The sequence below is a fragment of the Periophthalmus magnuspinnatus genome, chromosome 23, assembly GCF_009829125.3.
Source record: "Periophthalmus magnuspinnatus isolate fPerMag1 chromosome 23, fPerMag1.2.pri, whole genome shotgun sequence".
Classification (NCBI taxonomy): Eukaryota; Metazoa; Chordata; class Actinopteri; order Gobiiformes; family Gobiidae; genus Periophthalmus; species Periophthalmus magnuspinnatus.
The window spans coordinates 13,367,748-13,388,721 of record NC_047148.1 but is presented as its reverse complement, the minus strand read 5'-3'; the positions used below and the strand labels follow the sequence as shown (position 1 = coordinate 13,388,721).

The 20,974-nt window shown below is 38.3% G+C and overlaps 3 protein-coding genes across 5 annotated transcripts in view; all 3 read right to left on the bottom strand.

Annotated features, from left to right (window-relative positions):
* Nucleotides 1-2,627: 2,627 nt before the first annotated feature.
* On the bottom strand, nucleotides 2,628-6,662 carry igf1 (insulin-like growth factor 1). 2 transcript variants are annotated; one of them, XM_033989375.2, is made up of 5 exons: nucleotides 6,353-6,662; nucleotides 5,267-5,423; nucleotides 3,621-3,874; nucleotides 3,285-3,320; nucleotides 2,628-3,201 (listed from the first exon to the last, which is right to left on the bottom strand). In XM_033989375.2, the coding sequence occupies exons 1-5, from the start codon at nucleotides 6,398-6,400 to the stop codon at nucleotides 3,142-3,144; spliced, it is 555 nt and encodes a 184-aa protein (XP_033845266.1). In that variant the 5' UTR covers nucleotides 6,401-6,662; the 3' UTR covers nucleotides 2,628-3,141. The 2 variants fall into 2 exon arrangements, with proteins under 2 accessions (XP_033845266.1, XP_055087685.1); XM_055231710.1 differs by having other exon boundaries at nucleotides 3,699-3,874.
* Nucleotides 6,663-9,526: 2,864 nt separating this feature from the next.
* On the bottom strand, nucleotides 9,527-14,659 carry LOC117391539 (zinc finger protein 11-like). The gene is made up of 7 exons (XM_033989367.2): nucleotides 14,509-14,659; nucleotides 13,642-13,844; nucleotides 13,470-13,571; nucleotides 13,291-13,386; nucleotides 13,109-13,219; nucleotides 12,800-12,923; nucleotides 9,527-12,258 (listed from the first exon to the last, which is right to left on the bottom strand). Exons 1-7 carry the CDS (start codon nucleotides 14,534-14,536, stop codon nucleotides 9,740-9,742), a joined length of 3,183 nt encoding a protein of 1,060 aa, XP_033845258.2. The 5' UTR covers nucleotides 14,537-14,659; the 3' UTR covers nucleotides 9,527-9,739.
* Nucleotides 14,660-15,327: 668 nt separating this feature from the next.
* Nucleotides 15,328-20,974, bottom strand: part of btbd11a (BTB (POZ) domain containing 11a) — an 80,073-nt gene continuing 74,426 nt past the window's right edge. The window contains exons 10-17 of one of the 2 annotated variants that reach the window (XM_033989368.2): nucleotides 20,578-20,810; nucleotides 19,805-19,983; nucleotides 19,476-19,581; nucleotides 18,737-18,839; nucleotides 18,555-18,636; nucleotides 18,401-18,469; nucleotides 18,189-18,302; nucleotides 15,328-17,761 (exon numbers count right to left, since the gene is read on the bottom strand). In XM_033989368.2, coding sequence (XP_033845259.2) covers nucleotides 17,531-17,761; nucleotides 18,189-18,302; nucleotides 18,401-18,469; nucleotides 18,555-18,636; nucleotides 18,737-18,839; nucleotides 19,476-19,581; nucleotides 19,805-19,983; nucleotides 20,578-20,810 — 1,117 coding nt within the window. In that variant the 3' untranslated portion in view covers nucleotides 15,328-17,530. The remainder of the gene's footprint in view (nucleotides 17,762-18,188; nucleotides 18,303-18,400; nucleotides 18,470-18,554; nucleotides 18,637-18,736; nucleotides 18,840-19,475; nucleotides 19,582-19,804; nucleotides 19,984-20,577; nucleotides 20,811-20,974) is intronic. The other variant, XM_055231554.1, reaches the window with a different exon arrangement.

Here is a 20,974-nt window from a genome sequence, read left to right as displayed (position 1 = left end):
GCTATTATTGAGGTTATTTGTATCCGTAAGAGGGTCACAGAAAGAGGTGAGCAGCAGCATAATCTCATGCGTCAATGCCTTTTGTACATGCCATACACCAGCATGATTACACGGAGTTAAACTAAGTAAAGATGTTGACATATGCCTCTTGGCTCTAAAGGATATCTTATTAACATCACAGATGTCATAGTTCAAAGTATGAGGCAGGAGGTGTGTAGGAGCTGAGACCGGCTGAAGTAATTTTGCTTGGAGCGTTCAGTCTTTATTTTGTAAGTATTATTGTTGGAAGATGAGGGGCTTCTACGGGAGAACCACATGTGTCCACTGGGAGACGGCAGTTCCAGTAGAAACTCAACCAAATGGTGTGGCATTGTGCCCATAGGTCACATTCTCCAGTTCTTTCAGGAAAAAAAATCCAATAGCCTAATAAAATTTAAGAATAATGATTTTTATGCTGTCTGTATTTTTTACTTTTCATTGTAAATCATTTGTTGTCGATATTATTTTAAATACAAATTTGTTTACAAGGCATTATAGAGATGCATTAATATGTCTGTGTTCTGACGCCATGCCCTGCAAACAGAGATGGGTCCTGGAGTGAAGGCTACAGTTGGGCAGAAGTTTTGTTGCCCTGTGAACCGACCATAGTTTCCTGGAACAATGCAGCTGATCTGAGTCTCTCCAAGGAAAATAACACCCTGACATCATGGGCTCTTAAATCACAGGCCAAAGCAAACACAGGCTATAATCAAACTTCTGTGAATTTCCACAATCAATTTAAAGAAGAAGAAGAAGAAAAAAAGATAATCATCAGTTTGATTGAGATTGTATCTTATTTATGTTCTTGTGCTATTATTTGGTGACTGAACTGCATCATCACACAGTAGGCTATACACACCTCTCAAACAAAAATAATGAATAATGAAAGTCAGATATGTTGCTTTGTAACTTAACTTATGTTAATGCTTTGCTAATGCATACTGTACTTTTACATGTAAACAACTGATAAATTATGTAAGGAAAGTTATCCATCTTTAGAAAGTTGATAGACTCCTGAGACACAATAAAGAAACAGTATTAAAACAGTATACATAAACTGTGCTTACAGCTAAAACAGTATTTCAAGGCTCAGTCCAAACTGTCAGACACACTCAATCTTAAATTCATGACTCAGTGGATCAGTTAATTTTGGGATCTCAAAACATTCAACATTCTCCCCCCTAATTCATCTTGGTGGGTGATACAAAATCACAAGACTATACTATAGAAACTAGGTTCTGATCAAGTGGTACTTGGTACGTGGTTTCCAAAGTGTATTCATTCATGATGAACATGCTGCCTTGATAAACTTGATCTAAACACTGATAATAAAATTATATTTCTTGTGTGTCTGTTTCACTTTTGAATCTTTTTTTTTTCTTTAGAAACCCGCCTGCTGCTCTGGTCTACCTAGTCCTGTTGGCTTTGGCACAACTCTCCAACTCTGAGAATCACTTAGACATTCAATATACTCTTACACACAGCAGTTACAACTTTCCCACTGAAGAGACAGCTCAGCTGTGGCCTCAACAGGAACTTAAATCCACACACAGAGAGACTGAGTGAGAGAGAGTGTTGTGTAAATGTAACTAAAACAAAACAAAACACGTCTCATTTATTCCATTGAAGGTGTGAGTGGATCTGTACTGAATAACTCTCCAGTCAGTTAATTTGTACATGTGGTTTATTCAGCAGGAACTGTGGACAATTTTGTTCATACTTTCTTGTACAGAAGGCAACCAAGTAGCAGCATTGAGCGTTTTCATTACTAGATAATATGTGACCTTATGCTTACAAACAACTAATAGTTGGCTGTAGGGGCAATCCTCTTGCTTAAAAAAATCACAAACTGGCAGGTCCTCTTTAACACTTGTTACACAAGTTGTACAGGGTAAAACACAAAGATAATTTAACATTTAGTCATTATATGACATAATAATGCTCTTTGGTAGTAAAATATTATTTAAACCAAAATATTCAATGAAAGTTTTATTGTTTAACTGTTATATCTGTAGATCTGTAAATTACTTGTTAAATTTGTAACAATTACAATGTGTAGCTCCAAAAAGATTTGTGCAACCATTCTCAACTTGAATACGTGACATTGACTATACTTATACTTGTACAGGGACTCATTTGATCCCAATAATATTTTAGCCATTTACCTGCAGATTAATTATAAACAATTCCCTAGCATTTTCTGAACAAAATGGTACAATTGTTTCTTCTTCAAATCACATCACATTATAACCAATAAAGTAAACTAGTAGAGTCATTCCTCCAATATTGTTTCTTGCTTTTTCATGGCACAAGTTCAAGTGGGAGCTCCAGTCCATAGATTTAAACAAATGCTTGAATTTGCAAAATATAAAACTGAATAATTCCCCAAATCTACATAATATATGCAGCAGTTTGTTCTATGGCTTTCTTGATAACCTCTTAGATAAATTTTGGGTTTGTTTCTGACACCAGGCCACTAAATGAAAATATAATGTATTCCAATGACCCTTAAAACACTGTGTACATTTATTCAAACATTATGTTAAATAGAAAAAAAAGCATGTTTATAGACTGGGAAAATAATCCAGGACTCAAGGGGATAAACCAGTGGCCACACATCTGTGTAAAAGGGAGGACCTGTGATATAAGCCCTATCGGAGTGTGTCTGCAAACCAAATCACAAAAAGCACCATACAGAAGGGATTTCTTTATCCAAATAAAACACCATGTGATCAGAACAATACTGCTTAGGTTAATACAAAGTCCAGAAGAGTTTACACAATATGTGTTTGCGGGTGTTGATTAGGTGTCCTGTCCTACCAATGAGCACATAAATCCAGTTTCTCAGAGGTAGGTGTCTCTTCAAAGTGTGGTCCACCTGCCCAGCACTGTGTGATTGTTTTATCTCTAACCAAGTCATGAGTCACTTGTCACTTGTTTGTGTCTCAGCTGCTTAGATGTCCCAGTGTGGAATGGTGCAGTGTTTAAGGTCCTTCTCAAACCTTTTAAAGACCTACTGGTTTACATTGAACCATGCCACAGCGAGACCAGGTAAGGCCGTTCCCTTTGCTTTTGCTGGGCTTTTGTCCATCCACTTCCTTCTTATATTCTGTAACTTCTACCAGCTGCATTGCCTCGGCTTGAATTTTTTTGATGAACTTCCTGTGGTGAAAGGACATTTGAGTAGAAACATTATAATTTCCAAATGTCAGGATGAAACTAATACTGACTGTTGTGGTACATACCTTAAAGGATGAATGGCTGTGGCTCTGTGTCGATCTCTGTAGAAAAAAAACAAACAAACAAACAAGTTCAACTTGCCTCTCATGTACAATTTAAGAAAAAATAATGGGTCTCACAAACTTATACGTGTGTTATTGCATTGAGATACTAAGTCGAGTATACTTGAGATAAACGTGCCTCACCTAAAACCTTTGAAGCTTTTGAATTTTTGGACTAACCTTTTATAGTACACATTTAAATGATAAATGCTGATCTAAATGATCTAACATCTTTCCTGTGTACCATGATTGGAGAATGTATCTTTGTAATAAGTGCTTCTTTTTTCGGCGTATGCTCACCTTCTTGTTTTTTGGCTTGTCTGGCTGCTTTGCTGTCCTACGCTCTGACCTCTTGTCCACTTGCTCTGCAGTACTAACCTTGGCAGGCCTGGGCACGTCTGTGTGGCGCTGTGAGCGCACAGAACGAGGAGGCTTGTTTGTCTTAGATGGAGCACAGTACATCTCCAGGCGTCGCAGCTCACAGCTCTGGAAACAGCATTCATCCACAATACCCCGTGACCGCCGTGAATTTGGACCATAGCCTGTTGGCTTACCTGTTTCAAAGGTTCGGACAATACACAGAGTTAGATACAGTATTTTTGTCCCTCTATACCTCATTACATGTACATGTGTGGAAGGCTGTATGGCCACTACTCGTGTCTAGTCTAGTTCTTCTCAAATTCTTTACTTACACCCGTGAAATAATGAAGCTTACAAGTAGACCACAAAGAAGACTTTTTTTCTTTAATTTGTACCATGATGTAGAACAAGGAACTAAAAATAACTCTTTGCATTATTTAGCAGTGAAAATGGATTTAGTTCCATCTTAAAAGCAACTTAAAAATCCTGTCAAATATTAACATAAAGGTATGGACATTGTTGCAGCAACAAAATGATCTTCATTTGACAATACCGTACATAAAGTGGTGCAGAAATGAGTGTATAAATGCATCCATTAAATAAAATGTGCAGATAATGACAATGCATCAGGTGTGTACACAGATCTAACTGAGCCCATACTATAGTGGCTGTGCTTAGGCCAAAACTCTTACAGAAGTGCAGAGAGTGGCTGAAGGTGGCCCTGCACAGACAGCACTATTCTGTAGAAAAGGACCAAATGAGCAAACGGGTTATCCTACTAATTGGCATTTTTCAGCTTCTTCCAATAAAGATACAAGATTAACACTATTTTGAAGGTTGTACACATTTTATAATATGAATAGGCCTATTGATATTAAGCTATAGACAACAGCACAGTAATGTTACATGTGTGGTATCATATACAGTTTGACTGTCTTTGTATTGCACATTCGCTGATTTTGATTGGAGAGGACGATAGCGCAGCTTGGCAATCTGCCCCAAGGCAGCTGTGACTACAATAGTAGTTTATCACTACTGAATACTGAGTACATGAATAAAGTGCTTAAAAGTGAGTAAGGTGATATATAAATCAATATATTATCATTATTATCATCATTATCATCATTATTATTATTATTATTATTATAAGGAGAAGTAGTAATAACAATATTCATAATAAAGAGGCTTGTATGTGGGTTCAATATAACTCGCGTGAAAGGGAAGAGTCATCCTGTAATCCACATAATCTCCTGCAGATGAAGGACAAGTGGACTGTGTGTGGTTTTGTGCAGATGCCTGTGTGCAGGATGCATGCACGGGCTTTCTGCAGTAAACTAGAGTGCAAATTAACATGAATTTGAACTCCATCCAACTGAACTGTATTTTAAAACCAAAACTAAAGGTTCCGCCAATAATTGACTTAATGCGACTTCTGCATTTGGAATGAATGAATTTGTTCCAGTGTGTTCCAGTTTAAGAATAAGGTAAAGCCAAAACAAGATTTTACGTGGTGTTTTATTCATGAAAAAGATGAGGAGCGCTGGGACAGGGCCAACCTTCATTAATAATTAAAAAGGTGCACTTACTGAAATAAAAGCCTCGATCTCCACACACAAACTGAAGCGTGTCAACCAGCTCCGCCCCACACAGCGTCTCTGGCCCCGCCCCTGCAGCCGCCGGAGTCAGCGTGAAGACGCACAGTAGTGAGAGGGCGTGGCTACAGAGGATACAGCACATCACACTCTGCGCACGGAGAGACAAGAGGCACAGATTAACACGCAATAGCTCCTATACACATCAAGCAGCATTACTTACTGCTTTGGCAATATCTGACATAGCCTAAATCTCAAACCGAACATCGCTGGACTTTATTGCCAACTGTTTTTTCTTTTCCCCTTGGAAATGATTTATTCGTGAAAAAGTTTGGTTAAGATGCAAGCAAAACTGACACACGAAGATGCATATTCAATGCACAACTGTATCCAACTGAAGACAGTGAACGCAAAGTGCTGTCTCAGGCTACGTGTCATCACACCTGCAGACACTGCATGCACTGTTAAATATTATTTTACACATCTCCTGGATTATTTCTATTCCTAGATGCAAATGGGTTCATAAAAAGTAAATAACCATTCTAAATCTAACCACATATCCCGTGCATTTATTGCCCTAAAACTACAATGAAAAGAGTTTTTTTTTGTTTGTTTTTTGTTAAATACACAATAGCCTAAGAAACAAAAAAACACCAGGCCACCCCTTTGCTTGAGAATCTCAACCACATCTTATACATTTTATAACTAGCACTTCACCAGTGATTACATTGCAGAGTTTGGTGGGATTTTTGGTCGAAAAAGTACGAGCGCACAGAGTGATGTAGGGATGAAAATCATTAATCATTGCGCATGGAGTTCTTAACGATGGATGTCAAGATATCCGAATGATAACTGTGCTGACAGGGATAAGGAACTCAAGATTTTGATAAGGAAATAAAAAAGTCATGCAGGTAACAACTGAACTGTAATTTTCAGATAACAGGGTGTAAAAAGAAGCTATAATAATGAGTTCAAAGGCATCACTGGTAATATGAGCTAATATTTTTATAAATTTATTGCAAAAAAATGCCATTAGCAAATAAGTGCAAAGACTAAGTCAATGATAGCATAAAAAGTTACCTTGAAGACATCACATAAATGCCAATGAAAGAACAGAGCGTAAGACATCACTTCGGGTCTCCAGAAGACAAAGCCCGGCGAAATGAACTTGTTTCAAGTCATTAAAAGAGGATGAGATGCAGGCAATGTCACATCTCAATATTCCGACTATGTTCCATTGCGCAGGCTCGTTTTGGAGAAGTGAGATTTAGCGAACAGGAGACGGATTTAGAGAGAAAATCCCTCACATTTATCTACATTACACAGACATTTTCAACAGGAAACAGCTGGGGCAGCATTTGCCTCCTACTCGTCCACAGTTATTCATTAAGGTTTTTGGGCACATTTTCAAAAACGTCATTTATCGTTTTCTTAGAGACTGAATAGCTGTACGGATGCTGGTGACTGTCGTGCGTAATTTGGCACTGCGTAAAAGACAGTTGCTCCGTTTTAAAGCAGGCTTTCACATACTCATCACTTTGCGACTCTATTCTTGACCTTAATAAAACATGTTGTATTCGGAAATCAGTGAAATGTAGCCTACAAAATAACCATATTTAATTTCGTGTACAAGGTCTACCGTGTACAGCTATGTGAATTAAAATACAAAAACGGTGGTCAAGTGCTGGATCTTACCTTCTGAATCGATTCTTACTTCAAATATCAACATCAGTCTTGAAATGTAAAGTACTTGTCCAAATATGTCCAAATTCAGCATTTATATTGTTAAGTGTAAGCAAGTGATGGACATTTAGCCTAAAATGTTTAACATTTGATTTAAAAAAATCTGAAACTAACATCTGAAGAATGTCTACTGCAAGATATGCAACTGTTACATTGAGGATCAAAATCCAGAGGCATGATTATAATGTCTCTATGGCATGACATGAAATCCCTGGATGTATCACTTTGAAAATGCCACAATGACAGTTCTCTCTTGAAGCACAATAATTTGTTCAATTATTATTATTTTTTAAAGGTGTTCTTCCAAGAACTGGGTGGCAAGATTGATCAGAAGACTAGAGTGAGAGTAAAGGTTTATAACCACCTCAGTCATTATGAATTGACCTTAATCTGAGTTATCTGTCAGTTGAGCAGGATCTTGCCTCCATCCTAGTGTAGCCCATTGCATCACTGTCATGAGCTGCTGATACTACTGTATGATATAATATGGTGGTCCAGTTGATAAGAGGGAAAAGTGGCTTTCTGATCAAAGGCCGACCTTGTGCAGTCAAATCCAGATGTGAAAGAACATTTTATTTACACCTCTAGAGAAATATTATCTTCATATATTAATTGCAAGTCCTTTCCAGTCATTATTGCTGTTGTACAATAGTAGTGATGCCAGGAGGCTGCTTGTGCAGTACCCTGGATCTGCTGATGCAGTGTTAGGAAGAGGGTTGACCTTTTCCTCCCAGGCTCTGATGTACCGTGTTCTGAGCTTTCCTGGTGCCAGGTTTCTCTCTCCCTCATTCAAACTGTTTTATACCGTCACTGTCTCCTCCCCTTTGCAGTCTTGCAGTTAAACATCCTCTCCAGTGAACTCATTGACCAGAGAAAGACTTGTTCCCACTCCTTCCAGAGTGTTACTTATTGCATTGTTTAGTTGTTTTGTTTTTATCATTACATATTATTATTATTACATAACTTCGTTTCCTTGTTTAAAAAAATAAATAAACCTACCTGTACACAAAAAGAAAAAGCTGCATTTATTTAACAAATCATTTTGTAATACTTAAAAAAAAAAAGTTAAATAAAGGCAGTCAAATAAATGCTAATAGATGCAAAAACAATAATAATGTAGATGCACACTCACTTTATAATGCACACTATTCATTCAGCTTTACAATATCGACTGACTAGAGCAAGGCTGCCAATCTGTGCCATTGGACCTTCTGATTCACCACTCGTATGCCATATTCATAGGCCAAAGAAAACAATAGTCTGAGCAGGATTCGAACCACCAACCTTTGGGTTGGAGGACAAATGCACTAATGTTAAGATTGCTTTAGGCTTTACCTTGTTACTAGTAGATTATTACAATCCAAGATGAAAGGCTAAGGGAGGGGCTCAGTCACAGGTTCATCTGAGGACAGAAAAAGAACAAAAATATACATTTGTGTTCAAAATCCAGGCTCAGTTTCACATTAGTGGTTCTCTGATGAAGCAGTTCTTCATACAATACACAATTAATGCATACATCTAAAGTTCACTGAGTTGTTGGAATAATTTTGAGGTTCAGACCACGTAGGTGGCACTCATCACTGAATTGAATTGTGGCTGCCCATACACATTTTGAGAAAATGAAAAAAACATATCCTATGTGTCCCTGAAGTAAGACGATTGGTACACTTGATTTTTACCATACTTCAGTCATAAATACATTTACCCAAGCACTTGGGAACTGTAGTAAAACCATAGCTTATGTAGAACATGGTCCATGTGACTCAAGGCACTTTCCCTTTAAAGCCATGTGCTGTGTGCTTTAAAAAAAATAATTAAAAAAATCTAGTTTTACACATCACCAGGAAAATGCAGTTATGGGAAAAATGCATCCTGCCAAATACACCAGGGCGACAAACAAGGAATGACAAAACTTGGGTGTGTTAGTTGGATTGATTACTTAACCTTAAAACAGTAGTTGGATGTTTGGCCCAAGAAAAGCACACTCTTTGCTCACAACCTGGCACCACAAAGCCTATATCTAGGAAAATGCACATTTCCAGCCCTCAATTACAGAGAGAAAAAACCAGGGCATATTGAAGCAATTACACACTCAAATAAATCAATATGCTGTGGATTAAAACTGGTCCGACACACTAACAAGAAGTTGAGAGCAGGTTTTACTACTGCTGCATCTGCTTCATCATGTCAGACAGGCTTTTAACCTTGGATTTAAACTAACTGAAACACAGACACAGGTAGTCTCCACATAAGTATGAGCAAATGACTCATATTTTAAGTGATAGCCTAAACCAGGGCATGTCTTAGCATTGAAGGGTTCAGCAAAAAAGACAGAAGTTATTGGAGGCAAATAGCTGCTTGGAACAGCAGACTGTATTTGGGGTTTTCTTTAAACTGTACCGCCATCTACTGGTAAAACATATGCACTGCAAAAGCCTGGGGTAAAAAATACAAGGGTAATTAACCACACGATTTAATTCAAGGGCCAGATATAAAAAGACAGACATGTTTAGATTATATGTATATTTCTATTTAATTATTTGCCATTGGTTAGTACAGCCTATAATGAGATTGGCCCAATAAGCATGACTGAAGAACAGAAGTAGCAATACCCCAATATCATATTCATTCATAACTTCCCAAAAATACAACAGTAACAATGAACAAAAACACCAGCTACATCCCCCACTAAGCTACAAAAAAGAACATGAACAAAAAAATATCTCATTCAAAATCTATGCTGACTTCCTCAGTAAATGTTTCTAGTTTAACATTGTGAGTCAGAGAATGTTCCCAAAGGGCATTCTTTTGGAGGAATGTTGTCCCACAATCCTCGCACAGAAATCCCTTTCCCTTTCCAGCATGTGTTCTTCTGTGTTTCTTCATGTGATAAGAGAGTCTAAAGCCCTTTTCACAAATGTCACATTTAAATGGCTTTTCGCCTGTGTGAATTCGCATGTGTGACTTCAGATACCCAGACTGGATAAATGCCTTCCCACACACCTCGCACTTGTACGGCCGCTCCCCTGTGTGGTACCGGGTGTGGAGCCGCAGCTCGTTGGCCGTCAGGAAAGTCTTACCACACACTGTGCACTGGTGCGGCCGCTCCCCACTGTGGATCAGCTCGTGCCTCTTCAAAGAGGTCTCCTTCATGAACTGTTTTCCACAGTCTTTGCAAGGATACCTCAAACCAATGTGCACTTGCTCTACATGGTTGGTGAGCTGCTGCTTTGTGCGGTAGGCCATGTCACACTGTGTACAGGTCCAAGGCCTCTCCTCAGAATGCGTCCCCATGTGCACCGTGAGTTCTGAGGCAGAGCGGTAGCACTTCCCACACTGCCAGCACAAAAAGGGCTTCTCCCCAGTGTGCTTCCTCTGGTGCACAGTCAAACAGTTGGAGGACCTGAACTTCTCTGGGCACAAATCACATGCATAAGGAAACTCTCCTTGGTGGATCCTCCCATGAACAGCTAGGTAAGTTAGCTGCATGAAGCTTTTGTCACACTGGCCACAGGGATATGGCCCTGTAAAGTTGTGCTGCTTCTCGTAGTGCTCCCTCAAACGTCTGAGCAAAGTGAACGACTTGTCACACATGGTGCACTGCATTGGTCTGTGCATTAACTTGTGCCTCTCAAAGGCAGCCTCATTGGCCATTATTTTGCCACACTCTTTGCAGTAAAGCGGGTCATGGATTCTTTGATGCACTTTGAGCAGTGTCATACTTTTAAACTCTTTGTCACACTTTTCACATTTGAGAATTTCCCTCATGTCCAGTTTACACACTTTATCCTGATGCTCCTTTAAAGCAGAAAGACACTCAAAGTGCTTGCCACAGTTGGAACACCACACAGGAATCTTATTTGATGTGCCCTGTTGGGAATCAGAACTTGTACAGTCACTGGCCCCTGCTCTAGGTTCCTTTTTCCATAAGAATCTAGTCATTTTCTTATGACAAACAGCATAAACTTGATGTCTTTTTAGCCCATGCATATGTTTAAACCGCTTCTTGCAGTGTACACAATGATATGGGCGGTCATCTGTGTGGCATTGCAAATGCCGGTTAAAAGTCTTGATACTATCAAAAGTCCGTAAACACACAGGACAAACTTTAATTTGTTTTAGCCTTGTTCTCATTTGAGGAGAATGCAGCTCTTGAGGAGTAGCTGTAGCCGTATCAAGAACATTTTCTTTTTGATCACCAGTTTCAGTGCAACTTGGTGAATCTGCTTCAGCCAAAATCTGTTCGACTGACTTGCTTTCTTCTTCCCGAATACCCTCATGTCCATGAATGATCTGATGTTTCTTTAATGTATCCCTGTACTTAAAGCCCTTTTCACAAGTAACACAAATAAATGGCCGTTCCTCAGTATGTGACCTTAAATGCTTAGACATGTCTGCAGTGCACGGTAAGACCCTGCTGCAGATGGGACATGTTTTGCCCTCTGCTGACCCCTCTGGAGTCAACTGCTGATTTGGCTTTTCTTTCTTTTTCCCTGTGATAGGCTTTTGCATGTCTCTATTTTTGCATATTTTGCTCTGATGCCTCTTTAAGATATATGGATTTTTGAATTTCTTTTTACAAAAAGGACAGCTATATGGTCGGTCATCTGAATGAGACTTCATGTGTCGTTCCATGTCTACATAACGAGCAAAATATTTGCCACACAAACCACAATGCTTGTTCTCAGATGTATTTGAATCTACAGAGTCCTCAGCAGTGGGTGGGCTACCCACTTCCTTTTCATGGACGCGCATGTTGTGACGTGTCATGTCATATTGGTCCCTAAATCTTTTGTCGCAGTTGCTGCATTTGTACTTGAGTTCTCGGTTTTCTGAATGGGTTTCTAGGTGCCGTCTCATGGCTGCTGCACGCAAGAAAGACTTTTCACAAACTGGGCAAGTTTTGTTACAGGGGAATTTTTTTCTTTGTCTCCTAGAAGTTTGTGAAGATTCATTTTTTACCTCCACATGTTTGCTTTGTTTTAGAGGTTGAAATGGAGCTGGCTTTAAGGTGTCAGATTCCTCCTGATTATCAGGCTCAATCAGTGGCTCTTCAATTTGTATGTAGTCCAAGAGTGTTACAGTTTGTCCTTCCACTTGAACTGTCACGCAGCCTTGCATCTGCTCAGATGAAGCTTGTAACTGTATTTGATCAGCATCTATTACAACTTTTTCCACTTGAGGAAGAGAGAGGGAGGAGAGAATACAGTTTCCAAATGATGATGCAATGGTCTGAGTCTCATCTGCAAACAAAATGAGATAGGGTCATTATATTTACATATATATATATATATATATATATATATATATATATATATATATATATATATATATATATATATATATATATATATATATATATATATATATATATATATATATATATATAATTTTTTTTTTTTTATACAAGGCCTCTATAAATTGCACATCATGGAACAGCAGTATAGGGGTTTAGGCATCTATGGAAAGTGATGGTTGCCATTTTAAGCTGAAGCTGAAACACACAATGTTTATCCATACTGCTCCCTCTTGTCATGTTAATGTAACTAGTTGCAACTGGAATAGCATCAAAGATTAAATAAAAAGCAAACAAACACGTTGTAAAATGGAGCTGCATTAAAAAAAGCACTACATCATGATGCGGCAAAGATCTCATCATAAGAGAGTCTAGCCCACAATTCTATTTTTGTTACCATATTGCTCAATACCAATTCTTTCATTTTATAAAACACATAAAAAGGCAGCGAGTGGTGTAAAATTTTAAATTTGATGCATAAAACTCACCTGTTAAATCCAAGTGTCCAAGTGCAGCATGGTACTGAAGAACAGTTTTTAAATGCTGAGGGTCAGGGACGGAGTGGAGACACTCCTCTAAAGCCGATGGGATTGCACAAAGAATAGAGGTTGTCTGTAAAAACAAAAGTAACAAGGTTATTAGCAGATATATGATGTATTTGGTTAAACATGTCTAAAAATGACTGAATTCAGTAGAGTAAAATCTAGGCTGCTTGGTTCAAGTTAAATGTTCTTAAATCAATATATACATTAAATAAAGTGGTACAAGACAGTTGTGCTGGGTGTAAAATTTTCCACCTGCTGGATGTCTGGTATCGGAAAGAGCTTCTCTAATCTTGTTAAGAAATCCAACATTAAGACTTGTAGTGCACTATCGAAATCTTGTCCAAACACAACAGGGAAAACATCCTGGAAAAACACATATTTGTCAGAGATTAATAACAACAATAAGAGAACACCACAAGGTTGACTGAGCATACCTTGAAAAATTTCTCTTTTTCAGAAGGATCTTTCAACAGCAACTGCACTTGATCAACAAAAGTGGATTCCGGGAACACAAGTTCTGCAAAACATGGCTTAAAAAGAAATATTCATCATTAGAAATAGAAATGATCAAGACATGAAATTATGAAAAAGCTTAAAAATATTTATTACAAACCTGTGCTGCCCAAATAGATACAAGTTTTTTTATTTGCTCTAGGTGCATTCTAATATATTCAGCGTTAGTAATTTGGTCACCTCTGCACATTTCAAGAACAACCTATAGTGAAAATGTAAAATTTAGGCATTATTTCTACAAACAAGATCTATAACATGTACATTTGCCATACCCTGGAACGGAGAGCAAGCAGTAGCTGAGTCCTCTGATCTGTGCTCAATATCTCAGGGACTATTTCTGTGACACTGTTGATGAAGTCTTCCACCATGCCATATCCATGTACATCCCCCTCTTGGACAACATGCCACATGGCTGAAGACATCAGGCGCAATGGAGGTACGAAAAGCCGAAGTGAGGGTAGCGAAAGGAAGACATCTGAAAATACATCGTAACATATACATGAGTTTTGAGCTTTTTTGCAGTAACGAAATGTAACGGTCCAGCCTGACAAACTGCTATAATGTGTCAAAATGATGAAGGAATGGTCAGGTTTTTAATCTCATTCAGGAGTGCCAAAATGCTTCTTTAGACTCGGGTGGAAGAGACAGTTGTCAGATAAAAAGTGGTGTATTAGGACTCGAATGAATGCATTTCTGTCACTACTTGCTGCTGTACAAAACAAAACAATCATACGGTTCAAAGGATTCTCACTTAGGTCTGCGTTGAGGCTTTCGCTCCTGCAGAAATGTGTCTTATCAGTCATCAGATTATTAAGCTTTGTACTGCAGCAGGCGAACACACAACTGCACTGTTAGCTTAAGTTTACAAAGCAACATTTTACCTGTCACTAAACATACCGCATAGCCTTGCCAACAAGAGCAACCAACTAACTGTATCTATTATATAAACAACAACTTAATAAACTTAGTACATCGCCGGAAGCACACATAACATAAGTGCAAAAGCTGTTGGCGGTATTTCACCGTGACGCTAGCTCCACGAGCGGGGTACGCCATGTTTAAAATCGGACGCACACAATCCTAAAAGGACATCTTTTTCTCATGATCAAGAGCCCAAATGTCGAGTTTCTATGACTTACCATTTTTAATACGTTGTATACTCTCCATGTTATATTTGAGAATAGTTAAGGTCAATTCTAAAAGTAATCAGGGCTGTGCTGAGTTTACGTCTGCACGACCCTGCGGTGCTACTTCAGCGGGAGGAAGGGCGGCTTTTGCTTCTCCTAGTGCGCAGGCGCCCGCTTTGTGCCTGAATTTAGACAAACACTGCCCTCTAGAGGCCCTTGAGCGTTTATAAGGATAGTTGACTTAATCAAACGGTGTAGGGTTGACATCGTGGTTGGCTTTATTTATATGGTGTTACTGGAGGCTGCGTTTTTTATATAACGCTATAGTAAACTGATCATATGGAGAGACTTTAATGGACCCACTGTGTAACTTTCCAGGCATAATTTAATGTAATATTAATCTTATCTCCCTAAAGATGTTAAATGTTCAGCAGCTTGTCATTAAACTTCTCTGTCTCCGAGGAAACAATCAGGCCAAGTTGCAGGTGTGATCTGTGGTAATGGTAAAAATGCATGTAAGCTTGAGGGGGAAAAAACCCAAAAATCTTCTGTAGACCTAATGAAACGAATGCAATATAGATTAGTTTAATGTCATAATGTGGAACATTCTAAACAAAACAATGACATTTCAATAAGAACAGGCTGGTGATACCTTCCACCAAGTTCCATAGTGAATCATTAATCATTTCAGAATTTGCACGTAATCGTACTGCGCTGTAAAATTAACTTTCTTTAAATTCATCTATCTACGATACAGCCCCATATTCCTACATTGATTTCTTATTGTAATATTCACAAAGACACACAAGGCGATAACACAAGGCAATGTGATGGTTTTAAGTGTGGTCATTTATTAGCTGTTCACAAACAATGTCATGAAATGACCTGTAAGAATGCGAAAATACCATTGTAGATAATTCTGCACATTTATCCATGCATCTGCTGTTTCTAGGAGACGTCTTGTTTCCTACCACTATGAACAAATATGCAGGCAAATAAAGGCTCAGACAAATCAAAAGGGTAATTCCTGTATGACAGAGCTGGTGTACAGAGGCTAGAGCACATTCTCAACAACATGAAACAAGAAGAGCCATGCGAACCAACATTTACACTGCTTTGACCCACTGTAGCATCAAAGCATTTGCTAAACCAATGCTCACTTTTATTATGGACCTTGGCTACACTAACTCTAGCACACAAAGTGCTTGACATCATTGTGAATTTGTTAACTCCTAAAAGTTGCATTGCACAGGCATTTCAGTTAAAACATTTGCACAGGACAAACTCCATATTCATATTGTTTACTCCATAGCCATCAAAGCGGGTATTACATAAAATACTGGAATGTCATACAATGTGAACAATAGCCTATAATAATGCATCTTCAGTGACTTAGTCTTTAGTTCACATTTGTAGTACTGAAACCTGCTGTGTTTATTCAACAGAATTATAAATCATCAATATTGCTTAATTCAACACATATTTATAGGTTCACACTTTGATAAACAAAATATTTAAATGTAACATAAAATATAGACATTATAACACTATGTATGTTGTATGAAAATAAAAATAAGTCCTTTTTTAACTATATACATGACTTAAAATGATTTCTTCAAGATTATACCTATAATTTTATTTACCCAAGATAAATTTGGAGCGTGCTACAGTATTAGTTTATATATCATATCTTTACTATATACTGCACTCTATCATCGGAAAGACAATGACAACAAGAATGACAACACTTAAAAGACATTTGCATCATTCGTAAGCTATATCAGCAGGAAAACGTCTTTTTTGGTATGTTGTCTGTCTGAATACACTGCTTATTTTGTCAAGACTGACCGAACTAACTGATTGCTGGGGATTATGTCTGTTTTTTATTAGATTTTGTTTAAAGTGCAAGTTCTATAGTTGTGTGATTTTGCAGTGTTGACAGTGTTTGTATACTATGATCCCCTTAAAATTTGGTCCTATAGAGCACTATGCGAGGTAAAGGAGTAGAGGTATGATGAATGACTTAAGTGCATTGACAATAAAGACAAAAGATTGAGTGGATATTGTGGGATTTCCTTGCTATGAGGAATCCACCCAGTCCATCATTTACACAAAAAGCACACATACAGAAAAAACGGGGGTTTCATATATGAAGAGGTCAAACATGCAGATTTCGAAAAACAGACACACATAGACAACAAAATACAAAGTCCTGGGAGCACATTCAATGAGTCTTGTGTCTTCAGCAATGCTTTGGAGAATACTTTGTACAACTTCGCCTTAATTAGTCCCTGCCATTACAATTCTCCAAGTTGATCTGTATTCCAGTGGACAAAAATGTTCTGATGAAGTTCTGCATAAAAAGCATGATCAGGGCAGCTTAGTTTAGAAGGTGTCATGCAAAAGTCAGTTTTTATACAGTTGTTAATGTAGCATATAGTTCTCATCAAATGGAGCATCAAAAGTCGACCAGCACTGCATTGATTGGCCCCAGCAGAAGTTCTTTGAATCTCTACACACAGTGGGCAGCAGTGAAAGATATCCACCACAAATTTGAAAAACAAAAAAAACAAAAAACAACACAACAAAAACCTCATGGATTAAACTACGGATTGTCTGCTGGCATTGCTACTACTCAAGCAGAACCAAGAAAAATGGCATCCGGTTGAAAAACAAAATCAAGGATTTTATTAGAAGCTGCTTGGTAGAAATTCTAACAATATATTTGTCATGCATTTCTTTTGTCTGAAATACAGTACGAAGTTGTTTGCAGTAGTTTGGAAAATCTCACCAGGACAAGAGTGATGTGGTAACCAACAGGCAAAAGAGGGCAAACCTCTAATAAGGCAAGTGCATCCTTCCACTGATTGTGTAATGTATGTCATTAAACCAGGAACATCCACTGGGACCAGAATTAAAGGGTAAATCCCTGACAACATGTGACTGCTCCTCTCCAAGCCCAACCAGATCAGGTGGACAGGCTACAGCGAGACAATGCACAAAACATGAACTCTGTGACCAGGAGGGGGCAGTGTCAGACCACAGAGCCCTTTGAAGTAGACAGGTGGATGGAGTGGATGCGAGTGGCCAGAGTTTTCTCCAAATCATGAAGGATGTCAGTGCAGACGCCAGGGCAGGGCCCGGGACTCTCAGGAGGGCAGGGTTCGAACAACAGCTGCTTGAAGTTCTCCAATTCAATCAACAGCACCATGTTTTTTAGGAAATAGCCCTCGATGAAAGATGTCAGCTCCAATGCACCAAGAAACTGAGGAGACAGTTTTAAAATGAGACATATTATAGAAAATCAACTTTCATGAGCTGTTAAATATTGTTACGGTGTTCATTCATCATCAGCTTACTCAGACTTTTATTTTGATTGGTCCATGCACTTTTGAATAATTCAAGGCTTGAAAGTGCTCATACAATTCCTGTTTTCACCTATCCTCCACCCCCTATCGCCACCTACATCCTGCTGTGTAGTTGTAATTATCTGAAATATTAAGACTCAGAGTAATACATGTGGCGTTCTCAAATGGCACATAGCCATTTTCCTACAATAAAAACATGTTAAATGTCAAATGATGATTGATCTAAGATATAGTTCAATAGTATCTAAAAGGCATAACATGTTTATTTAAGAATTTTTCTTCAATAATTAGCAGTCAGTCTTATCCGTGTGCATCACGACTAACCTTGGCATGTTTGTAGAGGTCCACGCATGTTTCGGTCGTGATATTCTTGGAGCAGATGATCTCACAGTGTCTCTGAAGGGCCTCTAGTTGGAAGAATTTTGCTGCTGACAGGAGCTGATGGGAACAGTACAGCCATAGAGTATGATTACAGGATTACAGACACTAAGGCTTGTGTGCTGTTGCTCTGCAATCTGTGTTTCAAGATAATTTACCTCCATAACTTCGGTGTTTCTTATATGCAAAGTGTCTGTGCCACCACAGTATAAATACTGCATGACGAGCTAAAAGACAGAAGTAAACAAGTGCGTGTGATTCAATATCAAATTCAATAACAACTAAACAAACCAAAAACTTGTCTGTTCTTACATGAAATATGGAGTATTTAACATGGCTGATCTCTATACAGGTGTTCTCTGCTGCTGGTCGATTTTGGAGCAAAGACTTGAACCTGTATAGGACCAAATCAATAACATGAACCTCTGGTGTGCAGATCAGAACATATAATTCCATAAAACAAGAAGTGGCATGTTTTGGGACAACGCAATTACCTGGGTGAAGCTGTAAATAGCAAAACCTTATGTGCATAAAATGGTTTTCCTTCCACCAGAAAAGTGACATCTGACATTTCTTTGTTATTGAGAAAGTGGGGGTCTGGAAGGGAAAAAAAAGTCGTATGCACAATCATTATTAAATACTTAATTGAAGCAGACATTTACCATCTTTGTTTCATGTGGAACTTGGGTTCACTGTCAGTGAATACTCACCTCAATTTGTTTTTTGTATTGAACACAAGATGGTGCTACTTCATAATGCACAGTAGACCTGCATTATTTCTCTTATCTTTGACTTAAACATAATTTTATTTTGATTAATGCAGTGAGGTATCTGTTATATATATATTATATATACCAAAGGTATATTACCTAAGGTGGTGGTACTTACATGAAAATTATTTAAAAACTCAGTTCCCTTTACAGTATAATTGATCAACTAAATTGCTAGACTAGGTCTTTTTGATAGTAGGCACTCTGTTCTTTTGCGTATTAAAAGTAAATTAACTAAATTATATGAAGCTAAGTATCTAGTCTGTTCCATCCAACAAAAGAAATCACAGCTCCACAGGCCAAACCACTGCAGAGGTTGACAGACAAGGGATTTCAGAGTTCTGTGTAAAAACAGCTTTGACAGCTGTCTTGCCTTATTAAAACTCACCCTCTTCCACTTCATTACCATCCACAAAATGATTCAAAGACAATAATGAGGAGCCACTGTTTGTGAGCCTCTTACCTAAGCGTGAAGTCTGTTTCTTTTTGATCTCCGTCAGCTTTGGGATAGGGAACGGCCCATAGCACTGGGTGAAAATGACCGACAGCTGCTGACTTATCACTTCATTCTGCAAACAGCCAAATGTACATTCAGTGGAGGTAATGCACTTTCTCGCTGAGGCAAAATTTTCTGCAAATGGATGATATTATGGTTTGAACACTCAAAACAATACATGCAAATGCGAGTGTTAATAATGATATCACAGTATCATTAGCACTATGGCCAGAGCAGAAAATGTACGCCTAATGAGTTGTTTCTGCTCATGCAGAGTACAGATGATAATGATTGACCTTGCTGGTCCTTAGGATCTGGAACATGAGAGGTAGCCCATGGGTGATGAGCTCCTCTGTGTACTCATCCTCCTTAATACAGCTGAAGTCTTTGAGCAGACCCTGGATCAGTGGCCGTCGATGATGCATAAAACAGGTGCGTAGAGTCTCAAGCCAGGTGTGGAGCGTCCAGGGAACTCCTGAGAAAATCAACACATTTACTGTAAATACCACAACAACAAATAATTATAATAAATCTGATTACTGAAACATGTTAAGAGCATCAGAACCGACCATGTTTCTACAACGTCTTTTAAAAATGGTTAGTAGTTTTAAAAGACAGTTGCTTAGTGGAAAAAGGTTAAATGATCAGTTATTAATGACTTTAAAGTATTAAAAAGTTGTTGTTTCTGCATAGTGGCTTTATTAGGAAAAAAAGAAACATAGAATATTAATAACTCTCAACAATAACTCTCAACAACATAAATACTAATGTTTTATTGTATATTTTGTAAAAAAAAAATAGGTGTGTGTATGTATGTATATATATATATATATATATATATATATATATATATATATACACACATAAGAAATAATCAATTATCAATTGACACTAATAATTGTGATTTTTTTATTTAGATTTGTGGTCAACAGAAATAGCTCTGACTTGATACACAACAACACAGGACTGGACAGGACAGGACGGGCACAGCTTGAGTACATCTCCAGAACAGCTGGAGAGATCAGACAGCAACATGCGTGCCACTGAACCATGAGTTAGAGGGTCTGACCTAAACTGCGGATGTCTATGGTGATATCCACATGGCCATGCTCTGCGCTATGGTACATGGCCTCTCTCAGAGCTCTCAGTTTGGCCTTTCCTGTTCGTAGAGTTCCTCCTCCGTTAGCATGCGGAACTAGTCTCTTCTCACTAGGCTCCGATCCCTCAGCCAGGATCTCCTCCAGGGACATTACATCCCCTTTGTCCTTCTCCGACTGGGACAGGAGCCTTCGAAAGACATTCCTAAGAAAACAGGTGGGTAGCAGTTTCATTCAACGCAAGCAGCACAAGACAGAGATAATAAGGGTAGCTATAAATGGAAATGACTCAAATGTTTATATCCTTATTGAACATGCATTTTTAGCCAATATTATCATCCAGAGTTTTATTATTATTCAATTAATTAT

Excerpts from the sequence above, each read along its gene's own strand:
- igf1 (XM_033989375.2), bottom strand. The coding sequence starts at position 6,400 with ATGTCTTACGCTCTGTTCTTTCATTGGCATTTATGTGATGTCTTCAAG. Across the intron at positions 3,875-5,266 it reads AGATCGAGGCTTTTATTTCA|GTAAGCCAACAGGCTATGGT; the intron begins GTAAGTGCACCT and ends CCTTTGAAACAG. Across the intron at positions 3,202-3,284 it reads ACAGCCATTCATCCTTTAAG|GAAGTTCATCAAAAAAATTC; the intron begins GTATGTACCACA and ends CTTTCACCACAG.
- LOC117391539 (XM_033989367.2), bottom strand. The coding sequence starts at position 14,536 with ATGGAGAGTATACAACGTATTAAAAATG. Across the intron at positions 13,845-14,508 it reads TATACAACGTATTAAAAATG|ATGTCTTCCTTTCGCTACCC; the intron begins GTAAGTCATAGA and ends ATGTATTTTCAG. Across the intron at positions 13,220-13,290 it reads AAAAAGAGAAATTTTTCAAG|GATGTTTTCCCTGTTGTGTT; the intron begins GTATGCTCAGTC and ends GTGTTTTTCCAG.